Below are 25,806 nucleotides of genomic sequence, written 5' to 3'. Positions count from 1 at the left end.
GGATGGGACATCCACAGCTTCTCTGGACAACCTCATCCAGTGCCTCACTACCCTCACAGAAAAGAATTTCTTCCTAATATCTAATTTAAACCTACTGCCCCTTGTCCTGTCACTTCATGCGCTTGTAAAAAGTCCCTCTCTATCTGTCTTGTAGGCTCCCTTCAGGTACTCGAAGGCCACAATTAAGTCTCCTCAAAGCCTTCTCATCTTCTGGCTGAACAATCCTAATTCTCTCAGCCTTTCCTCACAGGAGAGGTTCTCCATCCCTCTATTCTCCTTGGTGGCCTCCTGTGGACTCACTCCAACAGTATCCTGTCCTTCCTGTGCTGGGACCCCAGAGCTGGATGCAGCACTGCAGGTGGGGTCTCACCAGAGCAGAGCAGAGGGGCAGAATCCCCTCCCTCACCCTGCTGCCCACGCTGCTTTGGATGCAGCCCAGGACACGTTTGGCTTTCTGGGCTGTGAGTGCACATGGCTGGGTCATGTCCAGCCTCTCCTCCACCAGCAACCCCAAGTCTTTCTGGGCAGGGCTGCTCTGATTTGTTCATCCCCCAGACTGTGCTGGTACTGGGGGTTGCCCAGATCCAGGTGCGGCACCTTGAACTTGGTCTTGTTAAACCTCATGGGATTCCCATGGGCCCAATTCTTGGTCTGTCTAGGTCCCTCCAGATGGCATCCTGTCCTTCAGGTGTGTCAACCACTTGGTGAAACCACAAAGTAACCACAACTCTGTGGCTAGGAAAAAGGCTACATTTCAAAATGTTGCCTGCATATGTTTACTTCAGTGTCGAAATAGCTGCAGACACATATCTTCTTCTTTAATCTCACTATGTCACTGTAGAGAGGATGTAGTTATACCTTAAAAAAAAAAGAAACAAACCCACCAAACACTTTTCTAGTAGACATACTGTCTACTGTATCTTCATTGACACTTATTCTGATACAGCCATAAAGGCAGAAGGTCACTGCGTTGCCCCTCATGGGCAAGTCCTCTCCATGGTATCCAGTTTTCAAACTTCTTGTTAAGAATGGGAATCATTAGGGACTACATTGCAATGAAAATATGATAATTTACCTAATGTTGCACCAGATATTGTGGACAGAAGTACTATCAGCCTAACAATGTTATTAACAGAGTGAGTACCCTCCAAAACACACAGGTGTGAAAAGTCAGGATTAGGCACCATGACAAAGAGACAGTATGTTCTCGCTATATCTAAAAGAAGGTTTGTTCTAGACCTCAGCAGAGCATCCTTTCCCACATGCCTTAGTAATTCCAGCTTGCTCAGTTAGTCAGAGCGTGGTGCTCTGCCACAACCCAAGGTTGTGGATTCAATCCCTGTGTGGGCCATTCAGTTAAGACCTGGGCTTGACCCTTGCGTGTCCCTTCTGTTTAATTTCTGTTTTGACTACCAAGTCTCTGTCTGACCAAGGATTTGTCCAGATGGCTGTTGAGAAGGACTGTGCACCTGGTGCTTCTTTCAAACCACCAAGCTCTCAATAGGTATAGGAAGTGCTTTTTGTCCTTGTGGAAACAGGTCTGGCCAAATGACAATACTACAGTGAAATAGATTAATGTGATTGTGCCATTACTAGAAGTTGTTAGAGCATCCTGCATCTCACTAGAAAGTGCGTATCATTTCAAGGCAGTATATGGCTTTCCCTGAAAAGTTTTGAGGCAAACTCTCAGGTCATTTCAAGAAAGAAACTTTAGAAATAGTACTCAATTAACAAATTTTGACACATCTTATTTTGAAAAGATGCTACAATCGTTTTGTTCTGTCCTCAAAGAAAAGCAAGAAAGCAATAAGCTTTGAAATCACCAGAGCTGCCAGAAAGTACAACAGCATCCTCCAGAGAACTCTTAGAATATGCTTGATTTAATTAATTACCCTTCTATTCTCCTTTTGGTTCTACTAACACTTTGGATTACAAGTATTATAAAATACACAAATACAAATGGTTAAAAAAGATATCTAAAGCCTAAATTTGAGCAAACATAATATTAGTGAGATTTAAAGATGTCAGAAACTGATTTGTTAGAACTTCAAGATTCCTTTGAAATATGAGTGGAAGTGCATTTTCCCTCAGTGAATATGATTTTTAGAGAGTGTGAGGGTCCCTCAGACTGAAAAAGAATAATGGTGAGTGTATAAGAGAACAAAAAAGAAAGGATAAAATAAAATTTGTAACACGTTTCTTCCTTTAAAGTCAGTGTTGTTTGTTTCCAGATTGAATTGCTTGAATAGATTAAACAATGATATTTTCTGCTATCCTTTTAGTTCCCAAGGCAAAGAGGCTTTTGATAAGCTAATAGGGAATTGAGGTTGTAACGGCAGCTAACGATGAAATGCAGAGATGACAGAAATCAACCCAAATTAATGCATTAAGTCTTCAAGCTGAAGAATGATAGATTAATATATAATACCACATTTAAAGATGTTTTTAAACCTGCCCTTCACAAAACAGCTAAAAGCAAGCTCTCAAATGAGTGCTAGATTCAGCACACTGAGGAATCTTCCTCATATCCATGACAACTTCACATTTACTTTATACATATCAATTCTGGAAAATCCATGGGGATGTAAACCAAAATCACTCTCAATATATGCATTACCTCCAAATCTAAATGTTTGGCAATGAACAATATTATTCCTTATAGCATGTTAATCACCTTATATAAGAAAATAAAAACTTTTCAATAAATTTTTTACTTGCCTCATAGAATTGTATCACAGGAATATAATTTACTTCATAACATTATATGAAATGTTTATTAAACATGTAAACTATGTAAAATGACATTAGTCTCCTCCCATCACTTGAAGAAGTGAAAAAAATTACTTCTAAAGGATCTATAGTACAGTACTTGCATAGTGGTGGTTTAGGGGATCTTGTTATTTAGCTGTTATTTATGGGGTAAAAAGAGTCCAAGGGAAATAATCTCTTGTTGGCATGGCTATTTACACAGAGCTAAATTCAGAATGATGAAGATGCATAAGAGAGTCTCTTCCTCTGATCCATTTAGTATAAACACACACATACATGTATATTTATGTATGTGTGTATATATGTTCATGTATACATATATCAAAGTCTCTCAGTGTACACAGAAAATATTCTTTAGGTATTCCACCACACAGTTTGGCTAAGTCCTAAGCTTTAGAACTTGTAAATTGCAAAGTATTCTTAGCAATTTTTCTGTCCAAAGAGCCATCGGAACTGAACCACCAGACTTGAATGTTCAAAGCTTGTTCTGATGCTATGGGTTTAGGATAACACTGCTTCTCATTAAGTCAATGACACATTACATTTTCCTTAACTTAATGCCGAAACAAACATTTAAGAGTTAAACAGTTCATCAGTCTTCACATTAGATTCTTGAAATAACAAATATGTCATAGTAGAGTGGGTGCTGAAATTAACAGCAGAGCAAAACTATAAAGTGTAGATTTCACCTCATTTGGGAGGGTTTTTTTGTTTGCTTTTTTTTACTGGATTCTCTAAGCAAGAAAATGTCATTACAAAGAAAAACTACAAGTACCTCTTCCAAAGTTGTGTCAGAAATGCCATAGCCAGTCACGTGTAGATGCTGAAGGCTTTGATCTAAAGCTTGAAAAAGACCTTTAAAAGAGGTCTTATCTGCCCTTTCTGGAATCACATAGGTCAGTTCAGTCCCACTGTTCTCTTTCAAGAAGGCTTCTGGAACATGGGTCTGTACCAGCGATGTGACCTGAACAGTGTGCTTAGGGTCCTGGATTTCAAACACAGAGGGCTATGAAGAAAGAAAGATAATCATGCACAAAAAATTAAATATTACCAGAAGTATTGGTCTTAATAGAAGAATTCATGCAGGAAGATTTCCACTGTTGAACCTGCATCACAAATGGGATACAGAGACTACCTCCCAGGAATAAAGGACAGTGAAACAAGCCCCTTTTCAGCTAAATACTGATATTCACCATTTTCAAAGATGCCACTGTGTTTTTCTAAATAACAATAATAATACCACCCACCCAAAACAACGAAGAAAGCTGATAGAACCATGTTTTGTAGGTTATCTTTGTATATAGAATATATTCTATATCACATATTACTTCCTGGCATGGACATGCACCTCCCTTAAAATATACTTGGCAAGCACTCTTCAGTACAGTACATTTTTAATATACCTTTTTTATGAGTGTTAGACTGTGTCCCTGGCCATATGTCTCCCTCAGATAAGAGGGAGAACCACAGCACCTCAGCTGGCCACGTTGCAGGATGGCAATGCGATCACTGAGCACCTCGGCCTCATCAAGATGGTGAGTGGTAAAGATCAGTGTGCAACCTGCATGGGAAAGATTGGTGCATGTCTACAAAATTCGGTTTCTAGAGAACCACCTCACAAGGCTCCTTTAGCCTTAAGGAAACATGTTTTCAGGACTCTTCAAAATCTTAAATACAGGACACAAACAAAATCTGCATTCAGAATCACAATTTGAGTTATATTCATGTCTAAACTTACTTTGCCCTGTTTTATACACAGCAAGAAGTATTAAGGCTTTAGAACCTCCAGCTGTTTTAAAAGCTTAAGAAATTCCTTAAAACAAGAAAACAGCAGTGTCTCTTTCAATGGATCATTCAAAGTGAGTTATTATAGCTAGTTGAGTGCTCACTAGCTGAAGAGTTTGCTTCCCACAATCAATTTTAGAATTAGTGTAGCAGACTGACTGATGAGTATATTTTCATTAGAAGTATATAACCATCTATATACAAGTATATGTAAAATGGGAAATGGAAACCAGAAAGTAATTTTGAGAAGCTGAAAAGAGGGAAGAAACTTCAGGACAGGGCTTAGAACTAAGCTCAATCCTTTTTTAGATTGGGCATCCTTCTGTACAATAGCAGATAATTCTTGTAATGCCATTTGACTTGTCTTTAAGTTACCAAACTCAACTTAATATTCCCTCAGAAATTAATGTATTTAGGTTCTGATAATATTTTGACTGCACTTTGACTATCCAATTTAAATTTATTGAAGAAAAAAAATCCAGAAAGGAAAATAAGAAAAAAATTATGCATATAAACTTTGTACCAGCTTTGTACTTCAGAAGAACATCCCAGATACTACGGCGAGAGCATGGATCTACTCCACTGGTGGGCTCATCCAGAACAACTGTCTTTGAGTTTCCAATAAAGGAGATGGCAATTGACAGCCTCCTTTTCATTCCCCCAGAAAGGGCTCCAACAGGTTTGTACTGATGTTGGGATAAATCCACATCTTCCAGAGCTCTGAAACAGGAGTACAGAAACTGGACCAATTTTGAAAATGTTTTTCTAGTCACATCCTGTCCACTCAAAGAAGAACTACTGAAAAGTCACTGCAAATGGAAAGTAATAAAATCACTACCTCTGACTGATTATATACTTTGGTGTCAAAAACAAATAGCAAAATAAACATGTCTTTACCTACAAGGCATAAATGCTCATCATCACCTGATGCACAGATTCTGAATAAGTATTGTACAGAAAATTTTTTAATTAAAGCTAATAACATAAATACTAGTTTTTCCAACAACTTCAGCAAACTCCAGATTATAGTCCCTTTAAATACTGTTGTATTCATAACTCAAACAGTGCTTCAGGTTTTGCAAACTACTTAAAGAACACAAGAGATGCCTGAGATTTTCAAAAATGTGTAGTCATTTGTAGTACATAAGGTAACACCACTCCATTTTTTTCTTTTAGAAGACATATGTTTGTGAAATAAAGTGATTAGTGATCCCTGGGTAGAATAATACTATCTAATCAAATCTAATCTACTTCCTGTGTTAAGGATGGGGAGATACCTTACAGATGTTTCCAACTCAGCCCTTGCTCTCTGATGATGATCTTGCATCTGAGCATGGTATGGAAACATGACTAATAAAGGTCTTAACCTTTAGTTTATTTTACATCAACTGAGCATCCATTCAGTGACCTATGAGCTTTCAGCTGCTATCAGCCTGTCAAGCAAGACATGGAAGGCTCAACAGTCCTAAGCTAAACTCCTGAATTGTTTCAGTGAATATGCAGTCTGTACAGCACGCCAATTACCCTGAGAGAATTTCTCATTTTTAAGAAAACATGTCTCAATAGCTGTTTTATAGATAGAGAGTGAGGAAAATTATTCTTACCCTCTTCAGAAGCCCTCTTTTGTTTGTTAATAAAAAGATTTTGTTTCATTCTTTTGTTACTTTTCTAATTTCTCTGAAGTCTTTTAAAGCATTTTTTGCCTTTAAAAATAATTTAATTTTTCTTAGTAGCAAGGCCTGAAGAGTTCTAAGTGTTCTTATGGGCCATTAGCATGACAGACTACTGCTAGAATTACAATTCAGCAGTCTAAGTACCATAAGATACAGAATATTATTTTGCATAAATTTTAAACCATGTACTAGGTTTGTTTTTTCTCTGTGGTTCTAGGGAATTGCTTCTCTTGTTTCTGGAGAGAATGTAGTGTCCCATACCTGAGTTTGTTCTGATCAAAATTTAAAAGTAACAAGCTTTTATGATAGCTACCAAAAAGGAAAGCCACTTTGCCAAAAATGCCTCTGCATACACTTAAGGAGAAGTCCCATCAACTTGACATTTATTTCTATTGAAGCATGGAAGTGCCCAGCCCTGCACAGAGTCTATCATGAATCAGAAGGTGAACAAAACTACTTACACAACCACACTGTTTGGAAAGCATTGATTTTATTCCTGAAGTACTTTTATTCCTGAAGTAGAAAAAGGGCAGTTTGCTATTACCGAACCAGACCTCAGCTTGTACAGTTTACCAGTTAGTTTAATATACACTAGGCAAAAATAAGATCTAATCCTGTATCAAAGAAGTATCAGCACAAAAACACTAGCAAATGTTTTTAACGTGACAAGTGGCAAATCCTGTGAGGTCATGTCAGAGCTCTGACTTGTTTTCTTATTGGATTGTTAATTTTTAAACCTCTTCATTTATTAAAAACATTTCAAGGCTGGATTTGGCAAAGGAAAATAAGGTGGCCTATTTAAGAAGGTTGTAACAAGCACTGCTTTTACCTGGCTTTTCTAGTTTTCTAACCTTCCTTCTGCTGCATGTGAGGCAATACAGGATAGTAAATATATAAAGTCATTGTTGATTTATCTATAAACTCAGGGCAAGCACAGCAGTTTAGTTTCTATCTGCCTCTCCAGCAAGGACAGAGGTAAGGCAGACAGCATGAGGCAGAACCCCTGCAGCTGCTACAAGGCTAACCAACTCCACTCCAGTCAAAACATCATTATTTGATGTTTCTGTATACCAGGTTTTTAAACATTGACAATTCCACTACAAGTAGATTCAAGTAAGAGTTAGAAACTAGGAAATCTATTTTCAAGTCACAATTTCAGAACATGAAATGTGATAAAAATTCACAAAACCCTGCAGTTTCCATTGGCTTTTGCTTACAAGTTTTGCATTTTCTCTTTCTTGTTTGAGTGGCTTGCAATAGTCGTTACCAATTTACTTGACAGATTTCAACAAGTGGACAGAAAACTTACCCACTGACTTGCTCATTCAGCTCTTCTTTTGTCCAGCCGGGTGCCTTCACTGACCCGTAAAGCAGGAGATGCTCTCTCACCGTCAGTGTGTTGAACAGGACATCGTACTGGGGGCAAACACCCAGCTCTGTCCTGATGGCAGTCAGCTCAGTGCGTATGTCCTTCCCATCAACAATAATGGTGCCAGAGCTCGGTGGATACAGACCGGTCAGCAGGGATCTGATGTAAGAAAAGAAAAAAAAAATCAGCAAGATAGCACGCAATTGGCTCAGCACTTGGATATCCTGAGGCATGTTCTAGCATTCCTAGAGCAACACCAATTCAGTTGAGTACAGTTATAGAAACATCACTAGTGTTTTGGGTTTGGGTTTAGCTATTTTTGCTTTTGGTGGCTTTTCTGGTTTGGTTGGTTTTTTTTTTTTTTTGGTGGCTTGGTTGGTTGGTTTGTTGGTGGGTTGTTTTGTTTTGTTTTTGGAACATGATCTCAAGAGTTTTTCATTTCCCTTTTTCCAAAACAAAATCAAATTTTTTTCCCCAATCAAATCTAACAGGTGACTGTTTCCTTTTTCACATGGGTATTCTGTGAAAAGTTTTTATCAATTATGTCCCATCCTGCATCACTGGCTTGATGAATGCTGATCATAGCTAACAGAAAGGTAGAAACACAAACTTTTTAGTTGAGACATTTTTAAAGGTCATTTTTCATTTCAGTACTTTCATTTCTGGTCAACTGCCAAGAAAGAAGTCCCCTGCAATCTTTAGGGACAAATATGTTGCCAGAAGAGAACACTCCTTCCAGACGTGTTCAACTCCACAACCAGACATGCCCAGGTCCTACTTGAGCTGTTCCTGAGATATTACATCATGATTTAAGTGGCACAGAGGACTTAGTTCTGTATTCATTACATTGCTTTTGTCATAGATATGCAACCTTCACTTTCCATGTGCTTTGGGGAGTTTATCAAATACTTATTTGGGGGGAAAAAAAAAGGCATAGCAAATAGTTCACAAAATTTTGAATTGAAACAGCATAGCAGAGATCAGAGGGGATAGTAATAGCTGTAAAAGTCAGACTTACATAACTGTTGTCTTGCCAGCTCCATTAGGTCCCAAGAGTGCTGTTATCTGGCCTTTATGGAAAGTGAGGTTGAGGTCTTTAACAGCGGCCTTCTGACCATCCACGTGCTCTTTGGTGAGTGACAGGAGCACAACGCCAATGGTGGCTTCTTCAGTGCAAGGCCCTTTCCAGCTCTGAGGTGCTGGGTCTGTGTGGGGAAGAGCAGCAGAACAAGCCGGTTGCTGAATCTGTTGCTGAATCTGTTGCTGAATCTGAAGTGTGTGTGTATAAAAGGAATAACAAAATATCTTAACCCCTGCTACCATTTACCAAAGACTAGAAGAGATGTTCAAACTGTCTGAACCGACACAAACTACACTGAAATGAAAGATACCATGCCAATTAATATTTGCTGAGAATTTGGCCCATTTGCAGTTTTAAAAAGCAGCTTAAAACAGTTATGCCAAGTTATGTGGGTATCTGCATACATCTTGATAAAGTCATAAGATAGTTGCTATATTTTATTTCTAGTAAAAAAATACTTATAACAACGTTACTTGGATCATTTTTATGCCCATAAGCATGAGAAAATTCTGTGTAAGCTATTTCACATATGTCACCCAGTTCCAGGCACACAACTCTGACATAACATTCACAGGCATAGGCAGTTAATCTTCTCAATTCCCCTCAGTCAGCTAAGAAAAGCAGACCCCTGAAATGATTCAGAGCAGCAGCCTAGTCTAAACATAATTCAAGGTCCTCAAGGCAAGTAGACATCCAGCAGTTTTCTAACTGTGAGGTAACATCCTCAGGAAACTGAGATGCCATATGACACCAGCAAAGTTGCCTTCCTTTCTGTGTCAGGGCGGCACTACTTTCCAAACATGAGCACAGTCAATCAGCAGCCACTACATTATCAATGTGTAATATTTTATTGACTCTTTACAACTGAGAGATCTGACCGTTGATTGGCTTATTTTCTTTTTAAGCAAAGGCAAGCCAGATTGGAATGTTATGCCAAAGAAACAACATTTATGCCTGAGAATTATGAGAAGAGAGAATTATCCTTATGAATATACATTTATATAAAATATTTAGGGTTTATAGTTATACTGTTTACAACACTTTTACATAAATAAAATGTAAACATTACAAGAACAGAGAATTATGCTATACATAAAAAGCTTGAATTATATAAATCAAATTATAAATAAAAAATTACATCGTTCTTTCAAAGATTGGTTTGTTTATGCTGTGCATGAAGAAGCTTTTTTGCTCCTTTCACACTCAATTTTAAGCTTCTGTCAAAAATTCTTTCTAAACTTGAGGTCACTTGCTAGCAAGGTACTACCAGCAGTTGTGACACTACTGAGATCTTCCTAACCTTGCACCTCTCTTCCAGGTACCTTTCCACTGTTTCCTAAATTTTCATCCTGTAAATTAACAAGCATTCAAGTGCAGAGTGGGCCTCAGGAAAGACTTAGAGGAAGAGCCCCAAGTTACTTGCAAGCACTAAACTGATTACCCTGGGACTTCCCCACAGGGGAGTTCCAAGAGGGTACTCAACACGCTGGTCTCTGCCAGCGCTGCTCTACTTGTAGTTCCAACTGGTAGGACCTACACTCCCAGCTCCTCCCTCACACACCTGTAATTTTCCTAAATGTTCTCCATGCCCCTGGAACCAGCCCTTACCTGGGCTGTATGGAACAACTGAAGACATTGCCTGGGAGCAAGTCACTTTGCTGTTCCAAGAAAATTCTTCATGGATGCATTTATCCCACTGTCAGTACAATGGCATGCAATTCTTTTAAAGACAGCAAGCTCCTTTTCTGCATGACAGTTTTAGCATTCACACACAGGCAATTTGCTATCAACCACATGACATGAGGAGAAGTGACCCAACAAGTGTAGGCAATCACGTAGATGGCTTGAGGCACAAACCACACTAATAACTGGTCAGGCAGAGAAGTTTATGTCTTTGTTTTCCACGGATTATGTGGTAAACTCAAAGGGAAACCCTGGAAATCTTCATTTTATGTAAGGACCAAACTCAATCATCTTAACAAAATGGAGTTGTTCCAAATTGCAGAAATTCAGACTAAACTCATAAAAATAGTTTTTCCACAAGTGTTTAAATGAACCTCAAGACATTTTGAAGTCTGCTCTAATCTAGGAGACACCTCTGTGTAAAACTGCTGCGTTGTTCAGCTTCTTCAGCTATGCTACAGACAACTGGATCATTTCTAAGTTATTGTAACTTCCAAAAAACACAACCCTTCGTGTTGTTCTAAGGCCCAAGATGGAATATGGGTAAGAATGACTTACTCCTTCATTTCCAAAATCTAAACTACATGTGAAAAAGTCCTTAAAGGAACTGGAGAGGGGGAAAAAATGTGAAAAAATCTGAATTAATTGTAAGCAAGCGAACATACATAGAAGAGCAGTGAAAGTATCTGGAGGCAGATAAAAATTAGTTACAATAACAGCTTTCCAGACAAAAGGCTAAGAAGCAGAGACAGAAAGAACAGTGATTACAGAAGAGGGAAATTAGAAACAGAAGGGAAAGAAATTAACAAAGTTAATTTTTCCAATGAATCAAGAAGCAAATTTTAAAAAAGTAATAAAACCCAACACGTTTCAGATTCAGTTAGAGTATGAAAGGGTTCTGTGAACTCTAAAAGATCCAAACAAAGCAAAGAGCCAATACACTGGCACAGGATGAACCCAAGAGATACTTACTTTACATCTTTTAAAGCATTTTCTTAAATATTTCTGTACAATAGTTTTCACTGAATGAATCAAGCATTACAGGGGGTAGTATAATGTAGCAGTTATTATGTAATATTTGTAGTATATACTAAATAATAAAAGAGAGAAAAGGACAAGATCTAAACATATAATACAGGACCTGGCAATGATAAAAGCAGTGAACATGACTAGCACACCATTCAAAAGAAAGCCATTGTTCAAATTCTGTTTCTACAAACCTTTTTCTTGGAAGTTTTCATTGAAGAAAAACATATTAGAATTCAGATAATGTCTCTTGCTTCTCTCTGTACCACACAGCTTCTTCCAGTAGGAAACAGTAAAGGGAAAGTACCATCGGTTCTTTAATCCAAACTTTCCTATATTAGAATTATGATATAAACTGTTGAAAAATTGATAGTCATTTTGCATCTGTTTGTCGACTACTAATTTCCTATTATTGCTTACAATGAGCTGGTTAGACCATTTAACTAGCCCAAATACTTGGCTCTGCTTAAAAATTTTAATAAAGTGTAATAACAGTCATTTTGTCATAAAATCAGGTCCTGCCATAAAATAATCAAACTCCAGGAATGCTTTACCCTGTCTCCAAATCAGTTTCAAAGTGTAACAGAATAATAGACTTAACATAATCTTGTAACGCATAGGAATGAAAATTCACCAAATACTCTTCCAGGACAAAGAGCCTAATTTTTTATTATGAAAATAGTCCATTGCACCAGCTCTTCCATTAAGATCTGCAAAATGCAAACAAATCAGCCGCCACAGGAAGCACTTATTGTGTCACATAAACAGAAAAGGCAAAAACATACTCCTATGTACAACCTAATCTTTGGCATTGCCTGATCTTTCCAGGCATCACTTACCCATCACAAAACAGACTCTCTCTTTGGAATGTCACTGCATTGACACTGAAGGGCAAATGTCAATTTAAGATAAAGTTTTTAAAATTCAGTTGCATATTCCACCCATCCTTGTCTTTCAAGGCAAAATTAACTTTCAATTAAAAAAAAAAACAAAATAGCCAGAAAAAAAAGTGACATATGCAAATCAGAGGAAAGGTAAAACATACAGTGAGGCATGAGGCTATGATTAATAATAAATCAACCAACTCAATAAGAGTTGTAAAACTTGGGTCATGAAAAAAATTTTAAAAACACACCACTACTTTCTGAAAATATACTTGAAAATCAATTTGTTTTCTTTATGAACTGGACAGTGGACTGATTGGGAGCAAGATACAGTTACCAGGCTGTCCGAAGTTTTTCTGATCTGAAAACATGCTGCTGTTCATAGGTTTCAGCCCAAGTACTGACTCAGAAGAGTCACCATTTTTACAGGAGGTTTCGCTACTAGACTAAGCTCTGTGACTGAGGATCCAATAAATTCCTAATTCTATCAAATATTTGGCCTACCCATCAACAAACAAAAGATATTTCATGCCTGGCTACAAATTCTAGTCCATGTGTTAGCTCTAGTCAATATTTATGTATTTAGGATGATGGTGTTTTCCAGTCCCTAAAGAAAATCAGACAGTTTTGCGCAACAGATCCTTAACTCAGAAAAAGACATAATTTTTGTTTTATTTGCATAAAACCAAGGAAGACAGTACCACAATAAGTGTTTCCTATGGTGGCTGATCTGTTTACATTGTAGAGACATTAACGGAGGAATATTATTAAATAACTTCTTCAAAAGCATGAAATAAGAACAAGTCTATGATCTTACCAGAAATAATATTGCTGAAATACCAGCCACCTACAGAATATAAAATGGAGTCAAACAACATCATCCAGCACATCCATCCAAAGGTCATGTGTCCTCCTTGTGCCACTGACTGGTGCACATTATTCCACTGAATTCCTGGTAATAATAATAATGATTTTTTTAAAGGTCAAAGCTAAATCAGTACAGCATTAAAGATCACAAACACATCAACACCACACACTTCTGGGTATTTAAGCACTGGCACAAAACAAATCATAGTAAATAACAGTAATCCCGATGAACAGAAATAGATTTCTATGCCTCTACAAGCCTGTGTTTAGAACAGCAGGTGACACTGCTGCTGGGCAAATGTAGAGAAGCTGTTGTAGAAAGCTTTTTATGAAGTTTTAGCTGGCTCTTAATGTGGCAAAAGAAAAAGAACTACAACACTGACAAAATGGGGCACTGATCAATGAATCAGGCTTTAAGCCACTCTGCTGATCTAAAGAAAAGGATTACACAAAGTTAATGTCATTTCTATAATGCTAAATCTGAAAATTTAAATCTGTGAATTCTAACTAAGAAGCATTGTGTGCATTGACTACTTTCAGAGGTAAACAGGAATGAACTCACTGAATAATTGCTTCATAAAATTATTACATTGCAGAAGACAGGAAAGGAAAAAAGAAGGTGCAAACACTACTACTACAGAAAGCTACCACACCACTAAATGAAAAACAAAAGTAACAAAGTCGTTAATTTATTTAAAATATTTCACTTTTTTTACTGAAAATGCTGCTTTGTTTGCAGTACAATGGGTCATGGTATTGCTTCTACAATTCTTTTTCTACAATTGTTAAGGAAAGTAGTTTTTCCCAAAACACATTTTTCCCTTCCTTCAGTAAAGATGAGTCATTTTGATGAAGTGTCTGGTGGGACATTTAAGTAATATTTTCTGCAATTGTCTCTTCCACTCTTACCAGCAGTTGTATCATTATGATACTTTTTCAATAGTTCGAAACATCTGCTGTCATCAATATTGATCTCACCATAATAGTAAAAAAAAAGGATTACAGTCCTTTAAGTACCTGAACTTGATCTAACTTATTAACTCGTTAGAGATTTTTTTCAGAACAAATTGAAAAACATCTCCAACTGGAGTTTTTGAAATAATAATTATAAAGCTTTTCTCCTAACCAAAGAGCTTACCTATTTCTTGGCCCTCAAAATATGTAATGAAAAATATTCCTTGCCCAAATGCAGTTGTAGAAAGAAGACACTACAACACCAGAGGAGAAAGAGGATGTGAACATCAAATAAAAACATGTTGTTAACAAGTTCCATGAAATAAAATATATTGTGATACTAAATGCAAGCACAAATTAAACAGACATTTTTTTCCTCCACATAGGCTAATGGTTGCTATTTCCTTTTATGTTTTAATCATACTCCCCCAAAAAACCTCAGTAGTATTTGCTCCACCTAACAGAGCTCCACTGACCTAGTTATTAATACTGGAAAGTATTATTTTATCTGACCAACTGACACTGAAAAAATGAGCATTTTTTTAATAGTGTATTAATTATTCCACCAGCTTAATTTATCGAGTTATTTTGAAATAGTGAAGCCATAATGTGTGAAATATGGTTTTCATTATATGATGGTGATATTTGATGTCACGTTCAGGGATACAGTATGTTAGGACAATACAAAGACGTACAACAGCCTTTGGGATACAAAAAACAGAAAAGGACCTAAAGAACCTATGCCAAAGAAACATATACCTCAGATTATATGGCTGGACAAATTTCTGATCTATTCTCCAATTATACTTAACAGAAAATCAATCACTAGTTTTCTTCCAAACAAATAATGACTTTGAGAAGCGGCATGTCACCAGTTGATCTTGAAAATACACTAATGTTACAAATATTTTGAGGTCAAGACACTAAGAGAACTCATGAGCATGAGGAATGCAAATCCCTGATATTTTCTGTAGGTTTACAAAATTGCCCTGACAATTTATTTTTCATTCCTTTCTACCTTCAAATATTTTCTCAGCTGGAGATTTATTAGTGTGATTTATTTCCAGTGATCACAAAAGCAAACAGAAACATGGGAAAAAATAAGTACATTATGGTCTAAAGTTTTGAAACTATAGAAATTCACAGCATAGTTAGAGGAAAAGTTAGAAAAGAAGAAGAAATATTTACCATTATAATCTGGCTGGTGAAACTCAGCTGGTTCTGCAAGACCAACAAAACTATATAGGGTAAAAAGCTGATCATATAGACAAGGCTGGCACACAGAGCTGCTGTATCGGCACTGCTAAAAAATGCCCCCAAAAAATAGCTTAATGTGATAACTGTAACTCCAAATTCCAGGAGAAAAAGGAAGATAAGGAAGCCATTGCTATAAGCAAAGATACCGCTTGCTTTTAAAATGATGGCCAGACCAGAGCTGCTTACTGTGAGCACAATGACATTCTCCAAAAACCAAGCAAAGAAATGAATGGCTGGATACACACCCATTGTCTTCATATACTGCAAGACAACATAGCAAAGAGAGTTAAAGTTAGGAAACCAACTTTCTTTTTGTTTTTCTGTTTTAAACATGTTGTCATCAAGACACTATGAGCTTCCCAAAGGATGTTATCTTCCCTTTAAATTTCTTGTTTCTTTTCCCTTGTCCTGTGCTCTCTCCTGGATCAGACACAGTATTGAGCAGGGCAGTCCTCTGAGATCATCACACATGAACACGAGGAGTCATAGTGCTCAGCACAACCCTCTTTTGCATAGGGTTTCAGGACCAGATGTCAGATTACTGGTTCTTCTAGTGAGGAGTTTGCCTTTTTATACTCTAAAACATACTGAAAATGCCCATAGCAATGTATAAACGAATTTTTTTTTCCCATCCTGTTGCTCTTCTGAAAGAAAAATACAGTTTATAATCTTTATGTACTACCAGCAAATAATAATTTAGCCAGGTATGAAGTATATATCTTTTTTAAAAAAATTGCTTTTAGATACAATTGAATAAAACCTCTGAAGTGTTTCTCATAAGGTCAAATCAAAATTATTATTGTTGATTCAATATTTTGAAGCATTAAAAAATTTTATCTTACAACAGAAATATTAGATAAATTAGATAACTCCTCAATTATTCCCCACATTAAAAATCTTACTCAAGCAGTAATTCTGCTAATATGGTGAAATCAGTGTAATACTTGAGAAGGTGTATTTATCCCTCTAGAAAATGTACCACAAGGACCCTGTCCTTCCATATACTTGCCACCTGTGAAGACTAGCTGTTGATAGAAGCAAATAATTGTTTCTCTTTTTTTTTCTTTTGTATGCCATCTCCCTTATATTTCTGATAATTACACAGTACGTGACAAATTCTTAACTTGGTTTAGGCAGTTTTATCATTACAGACTACATAGAGCAAAAACTGAAAAAGGATCCAAAACAAAAAACATTCTAATCACAAGGCCTTCCCAAATAACACTTTCCAGCTTCAACTTTTGCTTGTTGCTTTTTCTCTCATGGACAATATTTGCATACTGATGTTCAAACAATGTTGTGAATCTGAGTTGACAGCTAGAACTAGAACCTACTGCCCAGAGGAAACAAGTGAAAATAAAGCCATCTGGATTATGAGTACATAAAAGTACCTCAAAATTTTTGCATTTCACTGCACTTATATGAATAAATTTTCTTTTCAGAGGTTAATCTGCCTCTTACCTCTTCAAGACGAATTTCTCTTTCATAAACCAGCTTGCGAACCATGCCAGCAACTGAAACCATCCATGTTAACATCATCATAAGTGGGAAAAAAAACCCTATGTTGTTCAAGAAACTATGAAAGAACATATAGGAAGAGTTTTCAGCCTTCAAAGGTAAACTGTTTCCTAGCAGAATGTTAATAGGTTAATACTGGAACTGTTCTCAAAGTATGCACAAAATAAGAACTGATATGAACAATAAGATTTATTCCTGTTCTGGTTTAGAATTACTTTCTAAAATTATTTTTTATGTAATAAGCTAAATGTATGTATTGGTGCTACATATATATATTATTATATATATATTAGTATTTAAAACAATACAACTGATATAATTACTCTTTAGGGCTCCATTCAAAGTCAAACAAAATTCAGATTTGTGCTGATGGCAAAGTAATATATTTGGACAATGAGAAATAACATGACCCAGTCAATTTTTATTCCATTTTAACAAATTTATTACCAGTGACTAATCTTAAAATCTAATAGTTGGGATGTTTTGATAGTTTTACAGAGAACAACCCTACACTTTTGCTTCATCAACTTCACCCTTGAAGGGACCAATTTAATGTTTGTGTACAGGACTACTAAGGATTTAAAAGGGATCTCTTAGAATAATCTAAGTTAATTGCACACTATGTTGACACAGCCTCTGTCCAGCAGACTACTCCATATTATGGCTGCAAACATTTTGTAAGGGGTCATTTTCCAGACAAACATTGTATAACGTGTTATGTTAAACACAGCTGTTAGACAATATTTGCTATGCTGTAATACTCTGGTACTGGATGTACTTGTTTAATCCTGTGCAGAGATACACATTCTCCCACTAAAGAGTGGTAACCTAGTAGGATCCCAAGTTCTCTAGAACTAATCTAATAAGGATAATACATCAAATTAAAAAGCTGAAAGTTTACTTACAGATCACTGGTATGACAAGGGTAAGGCATGGCTTGCACCTGAATTGCTGTCTCTGAGGTGTCTGTCCCAGTCTGTGCTGAAATAATTGCCCTTTCAATCATGTCTTGAAGAGGAATAAAGACATGGTTGTATTTAAACCCATCAGCTGGCAACTTGTGGGGATGGGATTTCCATGTTGGGTTTTTAATCAAATCTGTTCTCATGCTGTAGAGAACACTAGTTCTAATTGTATATGAAATGTGTCTTGGAAGGAGATTGCTAGAATCTTGATTCTTGTCCTCTGGCGTATAGAAGATGATACCTGACACAAGAAAAAGGGAAGTTTCATAACTAAGTTTATATAATTTATGCTATTTCCATAGCTAATTCATGGCTAATTACCATATGATATAGAATACATTCATCTGCCGGGGCAGGCCTCCAAACTTTCTTGATCCCAAGCCCAAAAATGGCAGGTTTCAGAGACCCATTTTTTACATACATGAATGAGAAATGTAAAAGTTTATTCACATGATAAATGGGTTTGTAAGAATCATTTTTATTTGAGGTGATTTGTCTTTTTTTGAACTGCAGTTTTCTCTTTGCATCCACTTTTCACCCTTTTTGGGGGACTGATATCAGTTCCACAGCAAAAGCAGCAGCCATAAAATTTGTCCATCAAAGGATAGCAACTTTCATAAGTAGATGACAAAGAAAACATACCAACCCACTAAAATTTACTCTGATAATAATTTTCAAGTCAATTGCAAAACTTCTAGTTTAGCACAGCAGAATTTGTATGTTTGTTTTCTTTAGCTCTGTATAAAGGAAAAAAAAACCCTACCAAACAGATGAAAGCTTAATACGCAGCTTTCATAAAGATTAAGCCAAATACATGAAACTGCTTGTGCTCTCTTTTAGGGTGACCCAGACGTTTTAGGACTTCTGCATAGATGCAAAATGTTGCCCTTTTCTTCCTTAGTAAAAGGGAGAGATATCTTACCTACCATCCGAAAGCTAATAAAAGATAGAATACTTTACTGCAAAGCTTTTTTCTTTCAACTGGCCAATCTCATTTTCCCATTTACACAAACAGTTGATTTTCTAAGACATTCCATGAGGCTACGAAGGCTCTGAAGACCATAAACAAAGAAAGGGAAATTCCATTCCAGTTTAACATCCTTGTATGGAGAGGAATGTATGCCCACATCAGAGCATGTAACATTGACATGTTGGACACATTAGGTTCCTTAAAATGCCATCTTCTCTCTCTCTAATAATGTGAAGAGATAATAAGGTCACAGTACTGAAAAATACTCACAAGAAATGTCTTGGCTTATATTAGCATATGACCCTTCCCTAGGTAAATGGAAGCAAAATGGATCTAGAATTTTATAATTCAATTTTCTGAGGGCCAAGATTTATCTGTCCATTTCTTTCTTTGAAGAAAGGAAAATTTCAAGGAAATTTCTTGCCTTTTTAAATCTTTTGTAAAATTAATTGATTATCAGCAATAAGTACATAATACAGGAAAAAGAGAGACAATTTAATCCCAGGCAAGAAAAGAAATTCCTTAAGAATTTATTTATTCTGAATAAACAAACTAATTTCTCTGAGGCGTTGGTTTAACAGTAAATCTTACCAAAACCCCTCTCTTTCCTCCTTTTTGAAAAGTCAAGAATATAAAAACTAAATTTTTAAAGGGTGTAAACTAGATAAACTAGATAATCTTGTCATTTTGTTAATTTTCTTCAGTATTCCACATTTTTTCATCTTTTTCTTCTTCAAATATTTATGATCATTCTTTTAAATATTTTGTTAGAAATAAGAAACTTCAATGATTAATTTGGCCATTCCCCAGTTAAAACAATGTAATTAGTCTTTCCAGCTTACATTAGAGCATTCAAATGTGCTTTAATGTGACTGAATTTTATGTTATTTAGTGCATGCTTTGAAACTGTGTTACCTTAACCTACCCTATCAATAAACACAGACAACAACTACAAAGTCTGAAGTTTTCTGTAAAAATACATTTTACATAAGGTACTTACTAGCCAAAAGATTGTTTTCCTGCATGAGTTCATGAGCCTTCTCCTCCAATTTCTCAACAGAGTCAAAAGGCTGGAAACGGTCCAGTAACACACAGGGAGAGATATTTACTACAAGCTGTGTCAACAGGTCAATCTGTTTACTTGCTGAGCTGTTAAGCATCTTGTTCATCATCGCTTCTAAGATGAGGAAACAAATTGGACTTGCTTAGTTTCAATGATCAGAACAGAAAGGTGTGTTGTCACTTGCACATTGTATTGAAAAAAAAAAGAATTTTAAAAAATACAGAAATTTTAGTGTGAACTTGTGGAAGTGCAGTTCATGTTCCAGTGGCTTTTACAAGCCCTCAGCTGCGCTTTCCTTCAACTTCAGAGGAACAAAAAAGTAACAGATTCTAGCAAAGTTCTAGAAAGAGACCACACCCATGAAACTGTAGGACTTCTAACATTTTCATACATTTCCATAATTACTCACTCACACAAATACAAGGAATTACTGTACTTCAGACATCACAACATATATTTATCTCTCATTTGGTAACATCTTACCGAGTTCTTTTGTCCTTGACACTGTGAATATTTCAAGAACCATGCTCTGTAGAGCATAAGCATTTTAACAGGAGTCCTACGTCTAAAAGCATCTGAAAAAGGTCTAATAATCTCTACATTTTCACTTATCCATGGATCCAGGATGAACATATGCCTCAACCAAAACCTGGTTTGCAAAAAAACACTTAACCTTTGGAGGAATTCAGATCTCCCTCTATTGGTAAAGAATGTAGGGATAATGCTATATCCTTATGTTTGAGAGAATGACCAGAAGGATAGCATGATCTAGAAAGAATCTTAACTCATCTGGATTTGATGAAAGCATCTGAATTTCTCAGGTAGTAAGCAATGCTATAAAACATGTATAAAACATCCAACACAATTTTCCATCTTAAATTTTTCAAGACTCACTTGAAGATACAGCCTTTAAAAAGAATAGGTGATGACCTCCTATGATGACAGTGGTGACGGACAAATGCTGGATCATAGATGTTACTCAGCATCAGCACAGGAAATATTACAATAAGAAGGCAGATAAGTGGAAAATGTATGAAACAGTCGGAAGAAGAGGCATGATTGACAGTGAGAAAGGGTAAAGTGCACAAGGAGAAAAAGTAGAGGAACTGACAGTCTAGAGTCCAACAGCTGGGCAAACAGTGACAGGGTGAATTCATATGTTGAGAGAAACCAGAACTGAATAGAGATGATACATGTCTTATTTATGACTATCCTTGAGGAGGACAATAAAGGAAACACCTATGCTGCTCCTTCTTTTACAGCATTAGAGAGAAGAGAATATTCCTAATATTAAGCCCAAGTGATAGGGTTAAGTTTTCGTATATATTTTTATATAGGTATATGTAATTATATGTAGCCCAATATACTTTCTTCTGTATGAAGACAGGCTGAGAGGGTTGGGGTTGTTCAACCTGGAGAAGAGAAGGCTCCAGACAGACACCATAGCACCTTCCAGATCTTATTGTGGCCGTCCAGTACCTGAAGGGGGCCTACAAAAAAGGTGGAGAGGACTTTTTACAAGGGCAGATGTATAGCAAGGGGATAAGAGGCAATGGCTTTAAACTGTAGGAGAGTAGGTTTAGGTTGGAACGGGTTGCCCAGAGAAGTTGTGAATGCCCCAAGCCTGAAAGTGTTCAAGGCCACGCTGGATGGGGCTCTGAGCCACCTGGTCTAGCGGAAGGTGGCCCCACGGCAGAGGGGCTGGAACTAGATCATCCTTAAGGTCCCCTCCTACTGAAAGCATTCTATCATTCAGTGATATATATACACACAAGACCTTAATTTGAAATCAATAATTAGCTAAATAAAGCTTCTCTCATGAGTTAAATTGTTGAATATTTTAGCATAAGAAATAACACCTATATTGGTGTTGGCTTGGAGTGTGGTATACCTAAATATTTCTCGTGGAAACACATATATGAAAAAATGCCATCTACATGAAAGTTTTAAAATCAAGATCTATAGAATTGATGACCTTGGTTCTTTCTCATTTATAAATGTAGCAATTATGAATGAAAAACATGGCAAATCTGTGTTCACTATTATCTTTATATTTTGTTAAAAACCAAGTCAGCCCTCATCTTCCACTCAGCTGGTTTAACCTATTATTAAGTAACTGGAAGGAAATATAAATGGTTTATGTAAAACCTTTGGGTAGAAGTGCTATTTAAGTAAAATAAAAAGTTGCTTGAAAAATAAATTTGAATAAATCAGGAATAAATAAATTTAGGTCAAAAATTAGAAGGAAGTTTTTAGTTATCAGAAGATTTGGGTGGTGGCACAGTTTTCAGTGATGACATTACAGCTATTTGTTTCCTGCCTTCTAAATACACACAAAACTACTTCATTACAGTGTGGGCAGCAGAGGGGTAGCACAAAAGAAAGATGCTTGTTTTGGTTTTATTTTTTCATCACCCTAGCTGTTGTATACTGAGTCGTATGCAGCCCTCTCTAAGGGAGAGTCCTTGATAGTGAAAAAAAAACTTCACATCTGGAAGAAATTGCAGAAGGATGAGAGAGACATTCAGCAAGTAAGATTTTAAAAGAGGAGCTTGCAGCACAAATGCCTTCCAGTGCCTTCCTGAAGGTTTTTAAGGACTGTGCTCAGCAAGGAGCTCACAAGTACTAGTGGAATAGGGTTTATGTAAAGTTGGTAGAAAATTATTCCAAGTTGCTGGGCTGCAAAGCAAGCATAGAGGAAAATAATTGTCTTGCCCACACACAGCTAGCTTAGGAAGCAAAGGGCTTTAAAAGAAAACCACAAGCTTTTCACCCCTCAGCTAAATATTTACCTTGCTCCACATGAGTAAATCTGACACAGTAACCCTGTTAAACATGTTTAGAAATTGATAACTTTGCGAGGTCTTGCAGCATGATGATTTTATAGAGTTTGGAAGAGTTCTACATCTATCCACTCTGTCCATGACACTTTATAGCAGGAGTAGCAGGGAGAATAACGTCACTAAGTCTGTTAAAATTTTTATACCATTGCAGAGAAATTAAAAAAGATACAAATACAAGCAACTTGTATTTGAGGACAATTAGAAGTCAGCTGAATGAGAGTGAAGATGTGACAAAAGAAGGGAATATTTGCTTTAGTTAGAAGACAATCACAGAGATCAGGAGATTTTAGAAAACTGGAGTTTTGGATAAAAAAAAAGATTGTGAGTGGTAAAACCAGTAACATATGGATATATTCAAGACTTTAATTTAATGCAACCTAGGTAATTACAGGACTAAACAGCTGATGCAATATAAGATTAATGAAATTTCTTAAAAAACAAACAGAAGAACAGAGGTTTACAGTTAAATTACACATTATTATGGACTAATAAAATGAACAAAAAATATACAGACTAAGATAAAAATAAGAGTGCATATCATTTTTCAAGAAGTAAAATGACCAAGTGAATCTATACAAAGAAGTATAATCAACGTGTAAATGCAGAGGAGTGCTCTGGCACTTTGGAGAGATCAGTTTCACAAAGGCATAAAAGCTCTTGTGATCTATAGCCCATATTGATTTTCAGTTTTTATATGATGTTAATTTCGTCAACTGTATTCCCTTAAAATAAGGAAATTCTAGTTTCATAACCCACTCCACTTAAATCATATTCTGTCTTGACTATTCAAACTATAAACCATTTATTGCATATTATCGAATCTCCTTAGTTCTGTTAAAAAGCTTGAGAAACACAGGTACAGATTTCTGTGATGTTGTCGGCATCATTGAGGATGGATCTGATAATTCCAGAGATCATGACAACTATTTAATGGAATCTGGTTTGTCCGTAACCTCTCGTGTAGTTCTCAGTGTTAGGTCCTCAGAAACCAAATCCAGTTATTACTCAACTGATAGATTGAGACAGCTGTTTCCAGCAGGCCCTGCAGTTTTAGAGACTTGCTCTTTCCTACATCCTATCTTTCCAATATTGTGTTTCTGCAGGCTTCGGTTTTTAGCTGTATTATGATCCATCTTCACCTTGAGGGGTGAGCTTTGCCCAACCCAGACAAGCCAGCAGTTCACTGGTTAAGAAAATCATCTGAAGAGAAAGTAGATTCAAATTTGATTCGCTTGCCTAAGGAGGACATGGAACACGGATTCTTTCCAGTTTGAATTCCAGATGCCATTTGCCATTTTTCTTAATGAAAGAGTGCACAGCCAGCCCAAGTCTTCAAACAAAGCCTTCAAACCAAGGCCAATTTCAACTAAATCTCACAACCTGTCTGCAAAAGAAAAGCCACACCAGCTCACACCAACCATGACTGTATGTATTGGTTTGGCACAGCCTGGTTTTTGGTAGCTGAGGGGCCACAGAAGTCACTCCTCTGAGAAGGTCCTGGAAGTTCCCACCATGTCCAGCAGAGCAAATCCCTGATGGCTCTGAAGGGGGACATGCTGGTGGCCAAACCTGGGCCAATGAGAGAGACTGGTAATGCCTCTATGATGACATATTTAAGAAGAAAATCAAAATAAAGTCACACAGTTTTTCTTCCAGTCAAAGAGGAGGAGGTGAGAACATGTGAGGAAAAACAACATGGAGATACCAAGGTCAGTGAAGAAGGAGGGGGAGGAGGTGCTCCAGGTGCCAGAGCCGAGATTCCTCTGCAGGCTGTGGTGAAGACCATGGTGAAGCAGCTGTGCCCCTGCAGCCCATGGGGATCCAAGGGCGATGCAGAGATCCACCCGCAGCCTGTGGGGGAGGTGCCCATGCCGGAGCGGGTGGATGTCTGGAGGGAGCTGTGATCCAGTGGGAGACCCAGTGGAGAGAGACAGCCCTTGCTTCCAGGCTGAAGCAGCCTTTCCTTCGAGGACTGCACCCCGTGGAAAGAGAGACCCGCAGCGCAGCACTTTTGGGACGACTGTGTGCCCGTGGGAGGGGCTCATGCTACAGGAGGTGCGATGTGGCTGCTGCTCCTGAGAGTGGACCAATGTCAGAGAGGTTCAGGGAGAACTGCCTCCTGTGGGAGGGACCCCACGGCCCACAGGAGAAGACTCCTCTCCCGGAGCAGTGGGAGGAAATTCGGTGATGAACTGACCAAATGCCCTGTCTCCCTGTGCTGTCGGTGAGAAGGAGGGAGGGGCTGGGGGGGGGAAGGTGTTCTAAGGACTTATTTTACTTCTCACTATCCTCCTTTGACTCTTAGTTAGTAATAAATTCACTTTGAAACCTTAAGTTGAGCCTGTTTTGCGCTTGAATTATTGTAGAGGGATTCCTTGTGGAACAGGGGCATATGATACCCCTGGAAAAATTGGACAACTCAGGGTTGCTGAGGAAAATCCCCTGAACTGGCCCCTGGCTGCAGCCAAGCCTGGAAAGCACCTGGCTGCAGGCAGCCCTGGAAGTCCTTGGCAAAGCAATACACTGGTCGGCTCCCCCACGGATTAGAGGCCGTCTAGAGGGAGTGGGTGTGAATCTTTGCAAAAGTAGATACAAGCTTGTGTAGGTAAACAATAACGGGAGAACGATGCTCAAATCATATCGGTGTATGTGTCATTACTCTGGCTAGCTCTCCAGCACTCAGGCTCCCCCGAAAAATTATTTCTGCCAGTCCTTAACTCATGAACCCTTTGTTAATTTTTTTCTCTCCTCTACCCAGTTGTGTCAGGGGCGGGTGAGCGAGCAACTCTCATGGGTGTCTGGCATTGAGCCAGAGTCAAACCAAAACACCGTACCAGCTCTGGGCAGCAGTACAACTTAAGACTGAGAACACACTTAATTTACAAGCTCTCAAGAGTTTCCATGGATTTTGTCCATCTCCTGCCTAGAGGCAGATACTGAAAACCAATAAAAGCTGTACTTCAGGTACACTTTATTTATTTTAGCGGTACTCTTAATTCTTTGACTGTAAAGCAGACTTAATGACCTGTATTTCTGTAAAGTCCATTTTTTCAAAGCAATGAGGGTCACAAAGTCCCTCTGTGGGGGTGCCTGAGAGCT

At 37.5% G+C, this 25,806-nt stretch overlaps 1 protein-coding gene across 1 annotated transcript in view; it reads right to left on the bottom strand.

Moving 5' to 3' along the window:
• The window catches only part of ABCA13 (ATP binding cassette subfamily A member 13), a 179,713-nt gene that overhangs the window by 97,465 nt on the left and 56,442 nt on the right, over positions 1–25,806 (bottom strand). The window contains exons 23-34 of the mRNA XM_042048864.1: positions 19,802–19,978; positions 17,772–18,072; positions 16,810–16,924; positions 15,280–15,609; positions 14,276–14,345; positions 13,088–13,222; positions 11,581–11,718; positions 8,615–8,801; positions 7,537–7,755; positions 5,078–5,274; positions 4,173–4,330; positions 3,545–3,775 (exon numbers count right to left, since the gene is read on the bottom strand). Coding sequence (XP_041904798.1) covers positions 3,545–3,775; positions 4,173–4,330; positions 5,078–5,274; positions 7,537–7,755; positions 8,615–8,801; positions 11,581–11,718; positions 13,088–13,222; positions 14,276–14,345; positions 15,280–15,609; positions 16,810–16,924; positions 17,772–18,072; positions 19,802–19,978 — 2,258 coding nt within the window. The remainder of the gene's footprint in view (positions 1–3,544; positions 3,776–4,172; positions 4,331–5,077; positions 5,275–7,536; positions 7,756–8,614; positions 8,802–11,580; positions 11,719–13,087; positions 13,223–14,275; positions 14,346–15,279; positions 15,610–16,809; positions 16,925–17,771; positions 18,073–19,801; positions 19,979–25,806) is intronic.

Source organism: Corvus kubaryi, unplaced genomic scaffold (assembly GCF_017639235.1).
Source record: "Corvus kubaryi isolate FWS band 111438036 unplaced genomic scaffold, C.kubaryi_AGA036_p1.0 68, whole genome shotgun sequence".
NCBI classification, from domain to species: Eukaryota; Metazoa; Chordata; class Aves; order Passeriformes; family Corvidae; genus Corvus; species Corvus kubaryi.
Note: the sequence above shows the minus strand (reverse complement) of the source record. Positions and strands in the feature narration are given on the sequence as shown.